We start from the raw sequence: 18038 nt of genomic DNA, 5'->3' as shown, positions 1-18038 counted from the left end.
ACATCCTCTACACCTAGAGGAGAGACGGTTATATCATCACCATAGACAGGGGGCATCCTCTACACCTAGAGGAGAGGCGTTTCTACCATCACCATAGACAGGGGGCATCCTATGAACCTAGAGGAGAGGAGGTTCTACCATCACCATAAACAGGGGACATCCTCTACACCTAGAGGAGAGGCGGTTCTACGATCACCATAGACAGGGGACATCCTCTACACCTAGAGGAGAGGAGGTTCTACCATCACCATAGACAGGGGGCATCCTCTACACCTAGAGGAGAGGAGAATCTACCATCACCATAGACAGGGGACATCCTCTACACCTAGAGGAGAGGAGGTTCTACCATCACCATAAACAGGGGACATCCTCTACACCTAGAGGAGAGGAGAATCTACCATCACCATAGACAGGGGACATCCTCTACACCTAGAGGAGAGGAGGTTCTACCATCACCATAGACAGGGGGCATCCTCTACACCTAGAGGAGAGGAGGTTCTACCATCACCATAGACACGGGGCATCGTCTACACCTAGAGGAGAGGAGGTTCTACCATCACCATAGACAGGGGGCATCCTCTACACCTAGAGGAGAGGAGGTTCTACCATCACCATAGACAGGGGACATCCTCTACACCTAGAGGAGAGGTGGTTCTACCATCACCATAGACATGGCACATCCTATGAACCTAGAGGAGAGGAGGGTCTACCATCACCATAGACAGGGGGCATCCTCTACACCAAATGGAAAGGGCCCCCTGTTTGCCCAGGCCCCCTTTACATGTGGACTTTTGTGGGCATGGGATGTACAGGCAGTCCCCGTGTTACATACAAGATAGGTTCTGTAGGCTTGTTCTTAAGTTGGATTTGTATGTAAGTCAGAACTGTATATTTTACTATTGTAGCCACAGCCAAATTTTTTATGGTCTCTGTGACAATTGGATTTTAAAAATGTTGGATTGTCATAAGAACCGGGATTAACAATAAAGCTTAATTACAGTCACAGTTAATAACGGTTACAGCTGATTATTGTAGCCTAAGGCAAAAGTAAATTAATTTACCAACATCCAGAGGTCCGTTTGCAAATAGTGGTTGTATGTAAGTCAGGTGTTCTTAAGTAGGGGACCGCCTGTATTTCTCTTTTAATACCCCTTGGTTGAATGCCCGGTTGTACATGCTAATGATCTATCCCCTGTCTATATATCTATCTGTCTAGTTATTTATCTCCTAAAATTTGTCTATTTCATATCTATCTATATACATATCTATCTCTTATCTAGCTATTCTTTCACTAATCTGTCTATTAATCACTAATCTCCTATAAAATTCCCCTACAGTCCCATATTACAGATACTTACCTACTACTGCTTGTAACTACAAAGTGTCATCACTGTGCAGGGCTAAAGGAGCCTCTTACTGACTGTGACAGGTCGTAAAATAGTTCTATTTTGGGGCCCCACTTTTAGTTTTGCCAAGAGCCCCACTATGTCTGTTTGTAGACTGGGGATGGGCTGTGCCACATAGGATTTGAGCAGCATTAGAAATCTCTACTATTGTGGATGTTTTGGTGGACTTGGTCACCTTCGTGTTGTGGTCTTTATGCCACATTGGATTTATAAAGGGACCAGGGTCACGGATAGAGATGTAGGAGGAGGGCAGAGCAGGTGAACCATCTCATTCTCCGGTTATATACGTCTGTGTGCTCACTGATGTGGGACATTAAGACACGAAGCGTGTTCAAAGACTGGACTGTAATCTGTCTTGATCTTATTACTATGGGAGAAAGTAACTGCAGAAGCCCAAATAGATGTGGGTCCTGTTTAGCCTGGGAGTGAAGGGGTGAATGAATACCATCACATCACCGTTCTAAATGATCCCAAGTTTTGTCCAGGCAGCGAGAGAAAAGTCACCAGTGGTCCTTCTTACATTCGCTTTGATCTGGCTGAACGTAGAGACCTAAACCTCAAAAAGGAAAGCCTCATAAATTGTGACTCAGATCGCCGAGTATTTAGGGTGGAGGGGAGACAGAGACTTGAGGCGTTCTCCGTGGTTCCCTAATAAGTGTTTGTGATGCCGGACCGGGGCTACATTTTGACATTTTGATTAGAACAATTACAGCTGAACGACCAGATACCCAAACATAAATGGGCCCACCACTCACGCGGCTGGTTAGGGGAAATTAGGGAACGCTGCGGTTTTGGCGTCCACTGCCCGTCTTGTTAAGGCCAATAAAGGCATCGCTTGTAGCAAGACAGGGGAAAACTTATTTTTATCTCGGCTGATTTATCTAGATGACAGACCCCCCCAAATCTCAGAAAACATGTCAGGCTAAGGAGTAGGGGGGATGCTATTAAGAATTTGCGACTGGCTGTGGAGCTTGTGGGAATGACAGGGAAATGTAATAATGTCTATTAGAGTGAAGTAGATGAAAAAAGAAGCAGCGCTGTGTTCAGACACTGAAGAGGATTAACCCAGCAAATGCCATCAAGGCAGAGCGAGGATATCACTGCAACCTGCATGTGCAGCACAGGAATATAATACTAGGACAGGTAGCAAACTACTAATAGGAATATTAATAGGAAGCTTGTCAGCTGAGTAAATTGCCTCCAGGCAGCATGTTATAGAGCAGGAGGTGTCCTGACTGAGCAGAACATGAGGGAGCAAGCAGTGGTGTCTTATACAGTATATCGTGTTGATCTTGGGGGTCTCATTGGTAGCAACTCCATGGACCACAAGAAAGGGTCTGTTGTACCCATGAATGAATCGAAAAGCTGGTTACACATTTACACACTGTACCATGGGGATGAATAGAGAAGTTTGCGTGATATGAGGGGTTCCCAACACTGGACCCCCCCCCCCAGACCAAAAAATTATACCCACCCTGTGATTAGAGGATAACTAAATGTTGCAGGAATACCTCTCTGCAGGAGGCAATACCTGGATTGCAGGGGTCTTAATAGAGTTAGTGGGAGACCACAGAGTAGAATGCTGCAGTAGTCCAAGTGGGAGATGATGAGGGCATGGACTAGCAATTTTGTAGACTCCCGGTTGAGAAAGGATCGGATGTGAAAGATGTTCTCGAGGTGGAGGCGGCAGGTTGAAGTGAGGGTCTGGGGCTAAAAGGATAAGACAAAGCTATAGCAAATGTGACTCCGAGGCAGTGGACTTTTGGGGAGTATGTGGAGCCTTGACTTGTGATGGATAGATCTGGTGGGAGAGATGCTTTAAGTGGAGGAAAGATAATGAGTTCTGTTTCAGATTTCTAGAATGATTATTTTGTAGGCCGTGTCACCCCGCTCAGGAGGTACTGTCCCACCCCTTTAGTAGATTGACTTTTGGTAATGTCTGACACTGATGAGGAAGTCCGCTCCCCGACAATCATACATACAATCCAATGCACGCAAAATCAACCCAAAATGTAAAATAGGAGCCACACTGAAAGACCTTGTTTCTAATCCCCACCCGTAACAGATGAGAGCTCTTTATAGGTGAAAGCTGAGTGTTGTACAAACAGATTAGTCATGAAACGTGTTAGGTGCAATTACGTGGAACAGCTGCATGGCTTGTACATCACCATCTGGATTTCACTTACAGCCATATAGCATTTAACATGCAAACATCAGCCTATTATAACATCTCAGCGCCAATAAAGGGGAAGAAGAAGAAGTGTCTATGCTGGTGCTGGGGTGGTCTCCTGTGGTGACGAGGGTGGGGTAACACACAAGTCAGTGGAAGGAGCTGCACAGTGTGATATTCTTATGGCTACCAAGACAGGGGCAGTAAAATACTGGAAAATGTTTTTTTTTTTGCCAACAGATTTTGCTGTAGAGCTTAACTTACTACTAGAAGTGAAAGTAGACATTTTGGACTTGTCAAGCGGTCACCCAGTCACCAATCTGTAATTCTGTATATACCCAGGTGTCCTATATAATCCTCTAGCCACTTTATACATCAATGGACTAATTCTACTATACTGACCAAGAACAAATTGAGCATAACAGTCCTATAACTTTAATTGATGGAGATTCATTAATTAAAACCTCAATAAACCTGGCGCATTGCAGGACAGTGTAGTCTAACTTTGCATTATCTAACTTTTAGACCCTAGAATCTATCCTTTTATTCTGAAAGGAAATCCATCACGACAAACCAGGCACTGTCACTGCGGTAATCTTCTTATATTTGTTATCCATGGCCTCCTTCTAATATCCACTTTTACGATTATGCTAATGAGCCTGAGACTCCTGGGGGTGTTACCAGATGTGCTGTAGCTTCACAGGCTGTTACACTGTCTCCTCCACAGCTCCACCAGCACTTCTCCTCTCCCTGATGTAATTTCATACAGTGGAAGGGGCAATTTGCTCCTGCACAGTGTAACAGCATATGAAGCTGCAGCACGGAGGAGCTATGGTAACACCCACAGAATCCCATCTGGCACAACAGTATAATTTTAGATAGCAGGAATCCATGGATAACAAATATAAGAAGATTACCACTGTCGCACTGCCTGGATCTAGGAGTTTTCTTTTCCTGTGTCCGTTCTTAATGGACACATTGCATCCAGCTGAAATCCTTTTCATCCTTGATGCTGGATTTCAAAATTGTATTGTACTAAAAATTTGTTTATCACGGACGCCCCTAGAATGGCATCATTGTTACGCCTTATTTTTCCCCTGACCCACCGACTTCTATCGTACACACACCGGTCAGTGACAGTGGTTCAGACTAGGACATGCACTACTTTTTACCAATGGACACACGATCCATTAAAAAAAATGGACATCACCATCAGGTTTATTAAAAAGCAATGGATTTAGTGCAGTAAAAAAAAAAAAAAAAAAACTGTACATGGCTGTTCTTCATAGACGTGGGCTATAATTTAGATTTTTAGTAAAATGACCAGAATTCCGAATCGTTGGAAATACTCACTTCATACAAGAGACATCCCAAAGACCAAATATCAGACTTGAAATTGTAGCCATTTTCATGTATCCTCTCTGGGGACATGTAATAAGGTGTTCCCACTGTAATAAAATAAAAAAAATCAACACAAAAAGTCATTAATTCCCAGGGTAATGAATACAGCGGAATGTAGAAGAAGTGATATGAAAGAGAAGACATTGTAGAATAAACATCTCTGCTATTATTCTGCCTTCTACAACATCATTATATAGAAGAGTAAACTGACCGTGTTATGTATGGAAAAACAAATGTCAGCTTCAACCAGGCAAATAATAGTGGTCAGAGCACAATAGCGCCGCAGCATAACAAATGCTACACTTCCAGGAAAAGATGGTAAAGAAAAAAAAACACACACACACACACAAAACCTTAGGTAGATCAGAGAGCCCAGGGGAGCTGGATTTATGGGGGACTCCATGCTCACTGATCCAAGTCTGGGGGAGGCTGAGCTTCTCGAAATGTGTGTGGGATCAGTGGAGAATATAAAGAAGTGGCTGACAAGACTGACGCTCATTAGTCCAATAACATCCATATTTATGAGAAGGATTAGCACACATGATGGACAAATGTCTGCACGCTACCACTGTCGTACATGTAACCAGAGGGGCAGGCGACACGACACATGTATCCCCGTGTTCTCCGGCGAGTGGTTCACAGCTACCCGCCACATAATTACTCCCTGTGGGGCATTAGCATCTCTTCTAGGGTAATTAAATGACGATAAGCCACGGCTCTAGGTGCCATATTGCCATTACAAAATGATTCATTTGTTTCCGTCAGATGCGGATATTGGCTGAGGTGTACACGCTGTATACACGGCCACAACCACCAACAATAGAAAAACCTGCAGCATTAAGCTGCCGATAAACCCAGGTTATTCCCACAAGCACCGGGTGACAGGTACAGCTAAATAATCCAATAGGAAGAATGGAAAGATAATGACACAAATGTTCTGCTGACAAAACCGAAATAAGAATTTATTCTTTACTTAAATGATTAAGCCACTTCTATTCATCTTAAAAGGCACACAGTCATATCCACTAGATGCATGTTATAGAGCAGGAGGAGCTGAGCACAAAATGTTTTATCTGCAGGCAGCATGTTATAGAGCAGGAAAAGCTGAGCTGATTGTACATAGTGTCCTATCTGCAGGCAGCATGCTATAGAGCAGAAGGGGCTGAGCAGATTGTACATGGTGTCCTATCTGCAGGCAGCATGTTATAGAGCAGGAGGAGCTTAGCAGAGTGTATGTAGTGTCATATCTGCAGGCAGCATGTTATAGAGCAGGAGAAGCTGAGCAGATTGTACATAGTGTCCTATCTGCAGGCAACATGTTATTGAGCAGGTTGCACATAGTGTCCTATATGCAGGCAGCATGTTATAGAGCAGGAAAAGCTGAGCTGATTGTACATAGTGTCCTATCTGCAGGCAGCATGCTATAGAGCAGAAGGAGCTGAGCAGATTGTACATGGTGTCCTATCTGCAGGCAGCATGTTATAGAGCAGGAGGAGCTTAGCAGAGTGTACGTAGTGTCCTATCTGCAGGCAGCATGTTATAGAGCAGGAGAAGCTGAGCAGATTGTACATAGTGTCCTATCTGCAGGCAACATGTTATTGAGCAGGTTGCACATAGTGTCCTATATGCAGGCAGCATGTTATAGAGCAGGAGGAGCTGAGCTGATTGTACAAAGTGTCCTATCTGCAGGCAGCATGCTATAGAGCAGAAGGGGCTGAGCAGATTGTACATGGTGTCCTATCTGCAGGCAACATGTTATAGAGCAGGAGGAGCTTAGCAGAGTGTACGTAGTGTCCTATCTGCAGGCAGCATGTTATAGAGCAGGAGAAGCTGAGCAGATTGTACATAGTGTCCTATCTGCAGGCAACATGTTATTGAGTAGGTTGCACATAGTGTCCTATATGCAGGCAGCATGTTATAGAGCAGGAGGAGCTGAGCAGATTGTACATAGTGTTCTATCTGCAGGCAGCATGGTATTGAGCAGGTTGCACATAGTGTCCTATCTGCAGGCAGCATGTTATAGAGCAGGAGGAGCTGAGCAGATTGTACATAGTGTTCTATCTGCAGGCAGCATGGTATAGAGCAGGAGAAGCTGAGCAGATTGGACATAGTGTCCCATCTGCAAGTAGCATATTATAGAGCAGGAGACGCTCAGTCAGTTGTGCTGTATAACATGCTGCCTGTAGATAAGAAACTGTTCACAATCTGCTTATCTGCTCCTGCTCTATAACATGCTGCCTGCAGATAGGAAACTGTATACAATCTGCTCAGCACCTCCTGCTCTATAACATGCTGCCTGTAGATAGGAAACTGTATACAATCTGCTCAGCTTCTTCTGCTCTATAACATGCTGCCTGCAGATAGGGCACTATGTACAATCTGCTCAGCTCCTCCTGCTCTATAACATGCTGCCTTGCTCTATGTACAATACACTATGATACAGATATTATAAATCACTGATCTGTATCACAGGGCATGTGTATATTTTATGCAGTGCAAAACAGCCTCTGATAATAATAAAATGACCCCAAATCACCACATAAGGAAAACAGGCAGAAAAGGCCCGGTTTGTCACATGTATGGGGTTATGCATTAGTGTGATATCCTTGTGATGCTTGTGCATTACATTGTGTTTTGTCTCTACATTATGTTAATAAATGCGCATTGTTGTAGATCTTTGCATGGCTACACAGCCATCAAGGAGTTACCCCTTTCATATCGGCCTGGATTACTGCCCTGACTGATGTGTGGGGATACAGGGACTATGACTTGTGGAATCCCGGCTCCTTCTCATTAATATAATAAGTGCAGCTGTCGCAGGACATCTCATCCTTACATGGACACAATCATATTTTGGGCTCATTCCGCCTGACATGATTTTAATAGGGCTTGATGTGTTTTTTTCCCCACTTTGTTTTATAGAAATATGTATTTAATATCATGTGCAGATAGAGCAGTATACAATAAGAGGCAGCAGAGCCCCATGTGTAGAGGTTACCATAGAGGGAGCTAGATCGGTACCGCTCAAATACTGGGACAAGGATAAGCAACGGGTTAGGCTCAGTTAACTTCTCTGTAAGGCCGTGTTCACACATTGGGCAAATTTACTTGCCTGGCCTTGTAGCGATCCCCGATTCTGATGGTCCAACGAGGATGAAGTCTGGCGCGATTCATGAAGATCGTGTGCCCAAGTTCTTGCATCGGTCATTTCCGCGCCAAGGTCCGCCGGAGTTCACCTTCTTCTTCCCGCTGGTGCTTGTAAGTGCGGGTCTTGTGACACAATTGTAAATGTTAAATCTTGCACGTTGTCCGAATCCGTCGGGTTTTCCGACGGCCCGCCCCCTGACTTCTGTCGCGTGCAAGCCGGCGCTGAGGCGCCAAAATTTGATTGTGTGCGACACAATCCCCGACGCGATGCGGCTCAAAGCGGAAATAGCCGGGAGACCCGACGAAAATGCGCTCCGCGGACCCTTTGTTAATGAGCCCCATTGTGTTTCAATTGTGACAATGGGGAGGGGTTTGGCTTGATCACATATGTGCTTTCCCTGAAATGCATTTCATTGAGAAAGAGTGGCATGTGTTACATGATTTACATTGGGGGACTGGTGCCAAGTAGTCCATTATTTAGCTTTAGTACTCGATGAGACAAAAACAAGCTACTCAAATATTAAAAAAGAAGAGACAAATTATCAATTGTAGCAGTTTTTTAATGACACCAGTACAATTGATTATAACAACATTAGGGGGGTATGATACCTAATTGAATCAGGGTGGGAAAACATTTTTCTGGTTTATTCTTATCATGTAATGGCCAGGATAGAGCTATATAATTTACTTCACAGGCATAATATATATATCTGCAAAATCAGTTGGGTGTGTAAAGGGTATATATAATACATAAGGGGGGGGGGTGTAGCGTGGTCAGCTGTGGTGTAAGGCTATATATTGCTTGGTAACATAGCATGTGATAAAGTTTTATCCAGGGGATGCTATACTGTAAGTAACCTTCATATGTTTAGGAGCACAGTGTGGACATGTTACAAGGAGCTGAAGACATCTGCAGCAACAGGTCAGAGCCAAGAGACATCACAATGAAGTTATAGAGCAGTTCATCGACTATAAGTTACTACATACCAATCCTACCCATGTCTAATCAGTATTGTATTCACGGACTAAGCTCCTGATGTAACTGTATGAGGCCCTCAAGTCTCATATGGCATACCCTGCTGTCAGCGTGTATGAGGTTCAGATTTTTTTTTTTAAATATAGCTGAAAATATGACTAAAATAATAGGCCATAAGTATGCAGCATGGGGACGAAAGTATTTGATGTCATCCAGTTTTAAGTTTTCCCTATAGCGAGACATAGAAGATATTGATGCTTAAAAGACAAAAAATATATATAATACTATACCCAAGGAATGTGCTGCGGTGGTTTTGGAACTGAAGAAGCGACCAAGCCCAAGGTCTCCTAACTTCACAACTCCAGTAGCCGTAATAAAAACATTAGCAGGCTTTATATCTGCGGAGACACAAGTGAGAGGTGAGTTTCTTATGGCCTCTTGTATATATTCTACATAACATTTAATATATTCATAAACAATAATAAATCAAATATAAAAATTGGAGAATACATGTTGATACCGCAGCCCAGACCCACTACTGCCAAATTTACAAATTCTGACTGGTAAAGGGTTCTATTGCCTCAGAACTCATTAATGCCTTATGGAATCCATGGCAGAAAGTCAAGACTGTGCCTTGGGTTTTTGCCATAGGTTTCTATACAATAAGCCTCAAGACATTTTTTTCAGTGTGAATGAACCCTCTTTAAAGCAACTACCACCATAATACCAGTATATGTATGTAATAGGCCAGCCATCAGAGGCCATATCATAAATCTGACCACTACCTTTTGTGGGCTGCATTTACGTGTGGTATTTGCATTCATCCCAATATCGTTTACATTTGTTTACAGCAAATCATTGGTGGAGATGTATCAAACTGTCTACACCAGATAATACATCTCCCCCATTGTATTTAGACTCACAAAAACACCAAAGTGCTCTTTACACTACTATAGGATACAAGAACCAGGGCCGGCGCCAGCACTGGGCATACCTGGGCAAGTCCCAGGGGGCCCAGAGCTATTGGGGGGGAACACATAGGGTTGTACATAAGGAATCCATTGGGGGGCTTGTCCACGAGAGGGCTGTTTGGTATGATAAACTAGGGAACAGGAGACTGCTTTAGTTTCTTAACTTTTAATGCTGCCACGCAAGAGGCCCACTGGGCCTCAGCCACCCAGGGGCCTACTAAAACCTGGAGTCGACCCTGGCAAGAACAAAATGGAAATGTGAAGATCCATCCATGTGACCTATGAACCTTTTGTTCAGAATGCCTTACCACTTTTTTACTTTTAGGCCCAAATATAAAGCTAGTGTAGAAAAATAACAGCAATGAGGGGTTTGGTAAATATTGTCGGTCCATTACAGTATTTCACTATTTAAAAGAACATGTGGGGGTTCAATTAAATCAGTTTTTGAGAAAAGATTTTAAAAAAAAATTTACTTCGCTTGTCTCATCTCCCTTGTGTTCTCTTCTGGTGAAATGTGTAGTCATTTCTTAGTTTTGCATTTCTGGGAAAGTAAAATATCATAACCCTGAATGTATCTGAATCATTTTATTTGAGTCATCATTTATGAAGCCTGAATGTAATACTTCATTTGCCATTCCCTTTGATACTTCGTGGGCCTGTGTGGCTCAGGTGAAGCCACACAGTCTATGGCAGGGGCGTCAAACTCATTTCCCCCGGGGGGCCATTTTGGCCCCGTAGTTGCCTTTTTAACATGGATTTACTCCTCAAAAGGTAAGCAAATTGTTTAGTAGTTACATGTATAAAGCATTGCCATTAACATCAGCCCTTTGAGGGCAACCACAAAGCTGTACACATTGAGACACCGACATGGCCAATATGTGCCCCCTACCACAGGTCACTTTAACGCCAGTACAAATCCACTGTCATATGGAGTGCTGTGCCTGCAGGGAGATCCTGTGACATCACTGATATAACATCACTGGGATTACCTAAGCAGAGATGTGCATCCTCTCTGCATGTCTGTATATACAGATAACTCATAACAGTGATCCTAAGGGACGTTACCATAAGAACAGCAGGGGACACATAGAATTTACAAATACACAAATGAAATCTTAAAAAAGGAGAAAAATTTAAAGTGTTCCCCCCAAACAAAAAATAAATAAATAACATAAAAAAACCTGCAAGTTTATCCAACACAGCAACCATCTGGGTTCATAGGCTGGTTTGGGAGGCGTCAGCCATAGTCTAGTATGAAGGGGGAGGTCGGCGGTGTCAGCCATAGTCTGGTCCGGGGAGGTCGGCAGCGTCAGCCATAGTCTGGTCCGGGGAGGTCGGCAGCGTCACAATGCGCCCTTTAAGCACCCCCCCCCCATCACAATGCATTTCCCCTAAATGGAAAACACCATCCACGATTGTGTGACAGCTGTAAGCGACACTGAATAACATCATCACGTCTATCAGCTTCTAAGCTATGTGCAGCTGTCACACAAAGGAGAAGAACGCTGCAATTTCAGGGGAACATAGAAAGGTAAGTATTGAAGTATCCAAGGTCCTATGCTGCTCTCCAGACAAGGGCAGCATAGAGACAGGGAAATGGAGACAGTCTGGATAACAAAAGGCCGCTGCCCAATTTTGGCCTGATGGCCTTGTGTTCAATGCCTGTGGTTTTTGGGACTGAAATGTTGAAGGTTTCTGCATTGCTTCCACAAAAAGCTTTAGCCTATCTATGCAATTGAAAATAAAAAATACCATAGGGTGTCAATTGGTACAAAAAGTAAATTACATGATCCTTATAGACTGTGTCTAAGCCAAGGAAATGGTCCAAATATGGCCAAAATACAGTAATACTATATGTATCCCTTTCACTGAATAGGCCTCATGTCTCATTTGATTTTTGATCAACTGTGATGTGATCTGTACAAAAAATAATCAGCTAATATTTGTGTGTAGACCAGGAGGTGACAATTACCGGGAAGCAATAAAAGTGATCCAGAAAAAAAAAGCAAAAAATCCAACTTTTCCGATACTCCTAGGCAGCTCGTATACTTCCGTGCACTACAAACGTGTTCAGATAACTTTCAGAGAAAACACGTACGCCTCTGTGAAGCCATGTGTCCCAATGCCCTAAACACAACACAAATCCAAAACTCTGATCGGAGCCTTTGTATTCAGCACTTCACAGCTGTGATGTGACAACACTTTCATAAAGGAATCAAAACACATCACCCTCTGACAGTTTCATCAGGTCCAATCAGAGCCGGGCTTCAAAGGCCGGATGAAATAAAACGTTCACAGAGGTAACAGGACGAGATGTAAGGGAGACAGGAATCTGGAGGAAGATTTTCCTTAACCGGATCAGTGCTAGAGAAGAGCGATGCTCCAATTTACCCCTCCGTGCCTGAACGGAAACAAGAGGCCGGATCAGTTGGATCATTGGGTATTTCTGTGTATTTATTTCCCCAATTTTCTCAGTTGAATAAACATGTGAAGTATCCTCTCCTCGCCCCATGCCTGATTAATTACAGAGCACACGTCTTATCATAAAATTATGCACATGCTTCCTGTTGTCTCTACAATTTTTTGCTAGCTGGGACAGACTTCAATCATCATGTATGTCGGGAAAGTGACTGGATGTTACCTGCGGCACATGTGTCTCCTCCATGGCTTCCTTCCTTCTAAAATAATCTTTCAAAATCATGCTAATGAGTCAAAAGGGCTTCACAGGCTTTTACACTGTTCAGGAGTACTTCCACCTCCCACTGCCTGAGGCGAGAGGGAAATCTTAGGGAGCAGGGGGAGCGTGAGACAGTATAACAGCCTTTGATGTTGACGCATGGAGGGGCTCATGTAATACCCCCCAGAACCTTACAGGCTCATTAGCAGAATTTTAATAGTTGAATCATGAATGCCATGGATAACAAATATACAACGATTACTACACTCACATGCCTGGATCTATGAGGAAATGTGCCTAATTTATCCATTCCCGGTTTTGATGATAGACTTTCTTTAAGAAAGTGTTATGCAAACATTTTCACAAAATTAAATTTCAAAAAGTTGATTTAAGTTTTTTTAACCACGAAACACGCACCAATTATAAATAGATTGTCCCTTTTCTAGTATATTAGATACATTCTATATACTTGTATATGAATCCCTAGTTTCCCTGATGCAATATGGCTCGGGAGCTGCCGCCGAGGATCAGGAGCCGCCGCCGAGTAACGGGAGCCCGCGCCGAGGTTCCGAGAGCCGGAGGGTGAGTATTAATTTTTTTTTTTATTATTGACTCGTGTATAAGCCGAGATGAGGTTTTTCAGCACATTTTTTGTGCTGAAAAACTCGGCTTATACACGAGTATATACGGTACCTGTTTTTCACTTATATATTTGGAGTGCTGCCTTTTCTTCGTATTTATGTATACAGGCGGTCCCCTACTTAAGAACACTCGACTTACATACGACCCCTAGTTACAAACGGACCTCTCGATATTGGTAATTTATTGTACTTTAGTCCTAGGCTACATTGATCAGCTATAACAGTTATCACAGGTGTCTGTAATGAAGCTTTAGTGTTAATCCTGGTTCTTATGACAACCCAACATTTTTAAAATCCAATTGCCACAGAGACCAAAAAAGTTCTGGCTGGGATTACAATGATAAAATATACAGTTCCAACTTACATACAAACTCAACTTAAGAACAAACCTACAGACCCTATCTTGTATGTAACCCGGGGACTGCCTGTATATATATATATATATATATATATATATATTCGATTTATGAAAAGATTTTCGTATTAGTATTTGATATACAGCTTCGCCATGAAAAAAGAGCCCGGATTCGTGTGCAGGATTAGGTGTCTGCTACGTAGGATGAGCAGGCCATGGATGGATGGAGAGATTACCTCTGTGCATGATCCGGCGGGAATGCATATGTTCCACAGCGCTGCACAGCTGCACAAAGTACTTCCACACCGTCCTCTCCGGTATTAATCTCTTCTGTTTCTTAAAATACTATGATGGGAAAAACAGAACAGCTTATGTTATAAAACTGCAGAATGTCATCTAAAATATCACACATAAAAAAATCAAGTACAGCAAATAAAAAAAAAAAATTAAAAAAAAAATATATAAAATTGATGTAATAGAAGAAGAAACTGTAAATAAAGCATTTCAGAACCTTCTAAGCCTTTGGAGGTATCGTAACCCATTTCCCACACTCATCAAATCAATGTTGTGGAACAAAACAAATCCTGACAGGTGGAGCCGTTGTCTTTGTGTAATGAGCTTCTTGTGTCTTAATTACCTTGAATAACATATTTAGAGCTTCAGAACCATAAACTGTGGCAAATGGAAGAGTCGCCCGGAGCAAACTGATATAATAAAGTATTCTGTACTATTAAATGTAATGTGGAAAAGCTTCTACAGCTCTTCTTATACGGATGCAGAAAGTAGTAGGTGCATCTTAAACCGGACTGGACAGATATCTAGTGTAAGGGCAGATGTACACTTATGTGGATACGGACCTGAGTGCTGGTCACAGATTTCACAGACCGAGCGGGGTGTCCTCTGTATCATATATACTCCGTATCTACTCAGTGTCCTCAGTATCTTTATACTGTGTCCCCAGTATCTATATACTGATATATGATGCAAGGAGTCCCTGTCTGCCAGTCGAGCAGCCACTCCAAGGCCCCTTTAACACAAGCAGATGCTACGCCCCTGGTGCTGCTCACCCCTCCCCTCTTCAGAGCGATGCGTGGTGCCCGGACGCAGGTACGGGAAAAGATACAGCATGCTCACCATAGGCGTCTTCATAGGCATCTATGAGATTTGATATCTGGCTGTAAATTGTGCGGCTGGATATCTGTCCCCCCAATGTTCGTGTCAAAGGGGCCTAGTGCTGTTACAGTTACAGTTCAGTGACCGTTTGCTCAGCAGTCATAGAATCCTTACAACAAATATCACTATGATGCAAGGATTCCCATCCACTTCACTGTGTCTGTAGGATCTGACCAGGTAGGTGTGCAGGTAGGACAAGGCCGCAATGATGGTAAAGACCTGTAATCATGCAATCAGTACCTAACAGTTTCAATTGTCTTAGCAGAAAAGGTCACCGACCACTCCTGCTGGGCACTGGGCAAAGAAACCACACAGCGCCTGACAAGTGACAACCATTGTGTTCTCTGTTGACCTTCCATTAATCTTTCTCACTAGTGGAAGCTGCATTATCACAGAGGTTCAAGCTATTATGTGTGACTGGCTGTTAGTTTTGCCTTCAGACCCATGTAAAGGAATAGAAAGCAGGCTAGGCTTAGTTAATATTTGCATGTGGAGAATCAATCAATCCTTGAAAGATACCACCCAAAATGCCAGGAAATGCATAGAACAGAAGAGGCTTCTTGGCGAAAACTAAATAGACCGCCATTACAGTCATTAGGGTCTGTGATGTTTTGTTCTTCTACTGATGGTGCATCTGTGCCTTAGGTTTTCCCTTAAAGCAGTGATTTTCAACCTGTGTGCCGTGGCACACTAGTGTGCCGCGACACATGGTTGGGTGTGCCGCGGGGAAATTTCCCCAAACTATGGTGTCCCCTGTGTTTTGTTTCCCGGCAATGCGCAGTCACGGCTTCTTACAATGTAGGAGACGTGTACAATAACACATGCGCAAGCTTTGAACCTCGTGCGACAAAATTACGTCACCGAGGCCGGCGCATCATCCTGAGAGCGGAGAGACTCCCGCATTTGCCCACCGCCAAGGTAATGCCCACCAATAATGCTGACTATATGAGCTTTTGCCTGAGTATATGAACTGTTGGCAGAATACTCAGCATATGAGCTGGTACTTTTAGTACTCCAGCAGTATACTGCATATAACAATGAGAAATGTAAAATGAGAAATACTATAGTCATGAGGCTGGAGTACTACAAGTACCAGCTCATATGCTGAGTATATGAGCTGGCACTTGTACTCTGGCCTCATGGCCATAGTACTTCTCATTGTACCCCTTTATTTTGCAGTATATGAGCCACAAAATAATCATCACCATATACTAAAAACAGGGAGAAACTGAGAACTGTTGAGGAAGAGCTTCGTGTGTGTCTTTCCACCATTCCTGCCAGGATATCCCTTTTGTGTTCATTGAAACAGGCCCAGGTTTCACAATGAGTGAGTAAAATAAATTTAGAATCTATATCATTAACTATATGTATAATATGACTGTTTTAGTGTCATTTTGGTTGGTGGTGTGCCCCAGGTTTTTCTAAGTATAAAAAGTGTGCCGCGGCTCAAAAAAGGTTGAAAATCACTGCCTTAAAGGACATCTACCAATAGGATGAAGGATCGTAAACCAAGCACATTGACATACCTGCTCTTCTTGTATCTCCTTATTCCCTTGTATTTATGCACAAGGTTAATTTGCATAATTTTGAATACCATTTTTTTTCCTAAGGTTCCGAGGTTCTAAGAAGTTAAAAGAAGACCAGATCTTGCCAGAGGGGGGCACACACCGGTATGTCAGTGTGCTGGGTTTATAATCTTTCATCCTGGTGTTAGATGTCTTTTAAGCATAGTGAGAAAGTGACCAATCACATTTATTATGTCCGGACCTGAAAACAAATTTTACAACGGAACAGGAATCTATTCTATGTAAGTGAATACGAAGGTCACCACCGCAGTTCGTAGTAGATATTTTCCTATTTCTACTATTTATATATGCACACTATAAATACAGGACTCACTAAACACATGCACTAGGAAATATATCTGCAACATAAATACTTCTAGCCCTTACTTTAATCATTTGAGAAAGATCTCCAGCATCTGCCAACTCCAAGACGATATTCAATTCATTGTCTTCAATAAATGAGTCCAGATACTTGATAATATTCGGATGGTTTAATTGCTACGTGGAGAAAGACAAAGAGAGAATGGATGAAACGCGGAATCTAGAGACCCCATTTAACCACAAGATAAAACTAACGTCTGGGTCCATGTTGTCCATGTTATATGCTTATACAATTTCTGTAAAAAAGTGCCCAAAGTATCTCTGGCTATATATATAAGATAGTTGTTGGCCAAATATTTATAGCTTATACCTGTCCCCAATTTGGTGCGCCTTCTTATTAAGCCCTTCTTATTAGGTCTTCTTTTCAAACCCCTAAATACTCAACACCAAAGGTTCCTGCTACAGTCATGTGACTGATGTATGTGCAATCACTGCTGAACCCGTATTCTTCTTATATTTTTGACTACAATTTTTAAATAGTGTTTCCCGGGATACATACAGCTCACTAATATGTGCAGTGAGACACGGTGTGCCCCGTGATCGGGTTGCATAGACCACAATGGTGGCCTACATCTGATGCGACCAGATCATGGCCGCCATGTGAATGGGACCAGACGGTTTGGACATCTGGAGCCTTATTGATGTCCAACACCAGGGCAATGAAGGAGCGGCTTCATGAGAGGCATTTCAAGGTCCTGGAGTGGCCCGGTGATGTCCCAACCAGATGGAAGGAGAAAATGAATATCTACAAGGAACCTGCTTTACTTGGACTGCAAGAAGTTCCCAGATACCATAGAGATCTGCCACACTTCTCCCTACAAGACTTTCACTCTATTGACCCTTCTACTATCAGGAAGTTTCGCATCAGTGATAGCAGTAGAAACGTGCTCCCTAAATGACTAGAGAAAGCTTATAAAAATGTTCATCCTTTCTATAGGCAAGGGAGTGGATAAGCCCTTTAAAAAGGTTACTCCTTTGTGTTTACATAACAAGTAAAAGATCCCTATACATCAGACAGGCCGACCCTTGGTGCTAGGAATTGTACTACTTTTATATGATATCCAGAACTGCTACGAAGCCAAAGATCTGACTATATTTAGGAATGTGTCGGTCACCATCTTTTATCATATTTAGGATTTGTAGACATCTTGTGCCATACTCCAGTTTTACAATTA

At 42.8% G+C, this 18038-nt stretch overlaps 1 protein-coding gene across 4 annotated transcripts in view; it reads right to left on the bottom strand.

Annotated features, from left to right (window-relative positions):
- NEK6 (NIMA related kinase 6) overlaps positions 1-18038 on the bottom strand; it is a 116145-nt gene that overhangs the window by 14673 nt on the left and 83434 nt on the right. For all 4 annotated transcript variants that reach the window (XM_072123250.1, XM_072123253.1, XM_072123252.1 and 1 more), the window contains 4 exons: positions 16870-16980; positions 13981-14089; positions 9391-9498; positions 4930-5024 (listed from right to left, as the gene is read on the bottom strand). In XM_072123250.1, coding sequence (XP_071979351.1) covers positions 4930-5024; positions 9391-9498; positions 13981-14089; positions 16870-16980 — 423 coding nt within the window. The remainder of the gene's footprint in view (positions 1-4929; positions 5025-9390; positions 9499-13980; positions 14090-16869; positions 16981-18038) is intronic.

Source organism: Engystomops pustulosus, chromosome 9 (genome assembly GCF_040894005.1).
Source record: "Engystomops pustulosus chromosome 9, aEngPut4.maternal, whole genome shotgun sequence".
In the NCBI taxonomy this organism is placed as follows: Eukaryota; Metazoa; Chordata; class Amphibia; order Anura; family Leptodactylidae; genus Engystomops; species Engystomops pustulosus.
This window is presented reverse-complemented; position numbering and strand designations above follow the sequence as displayed.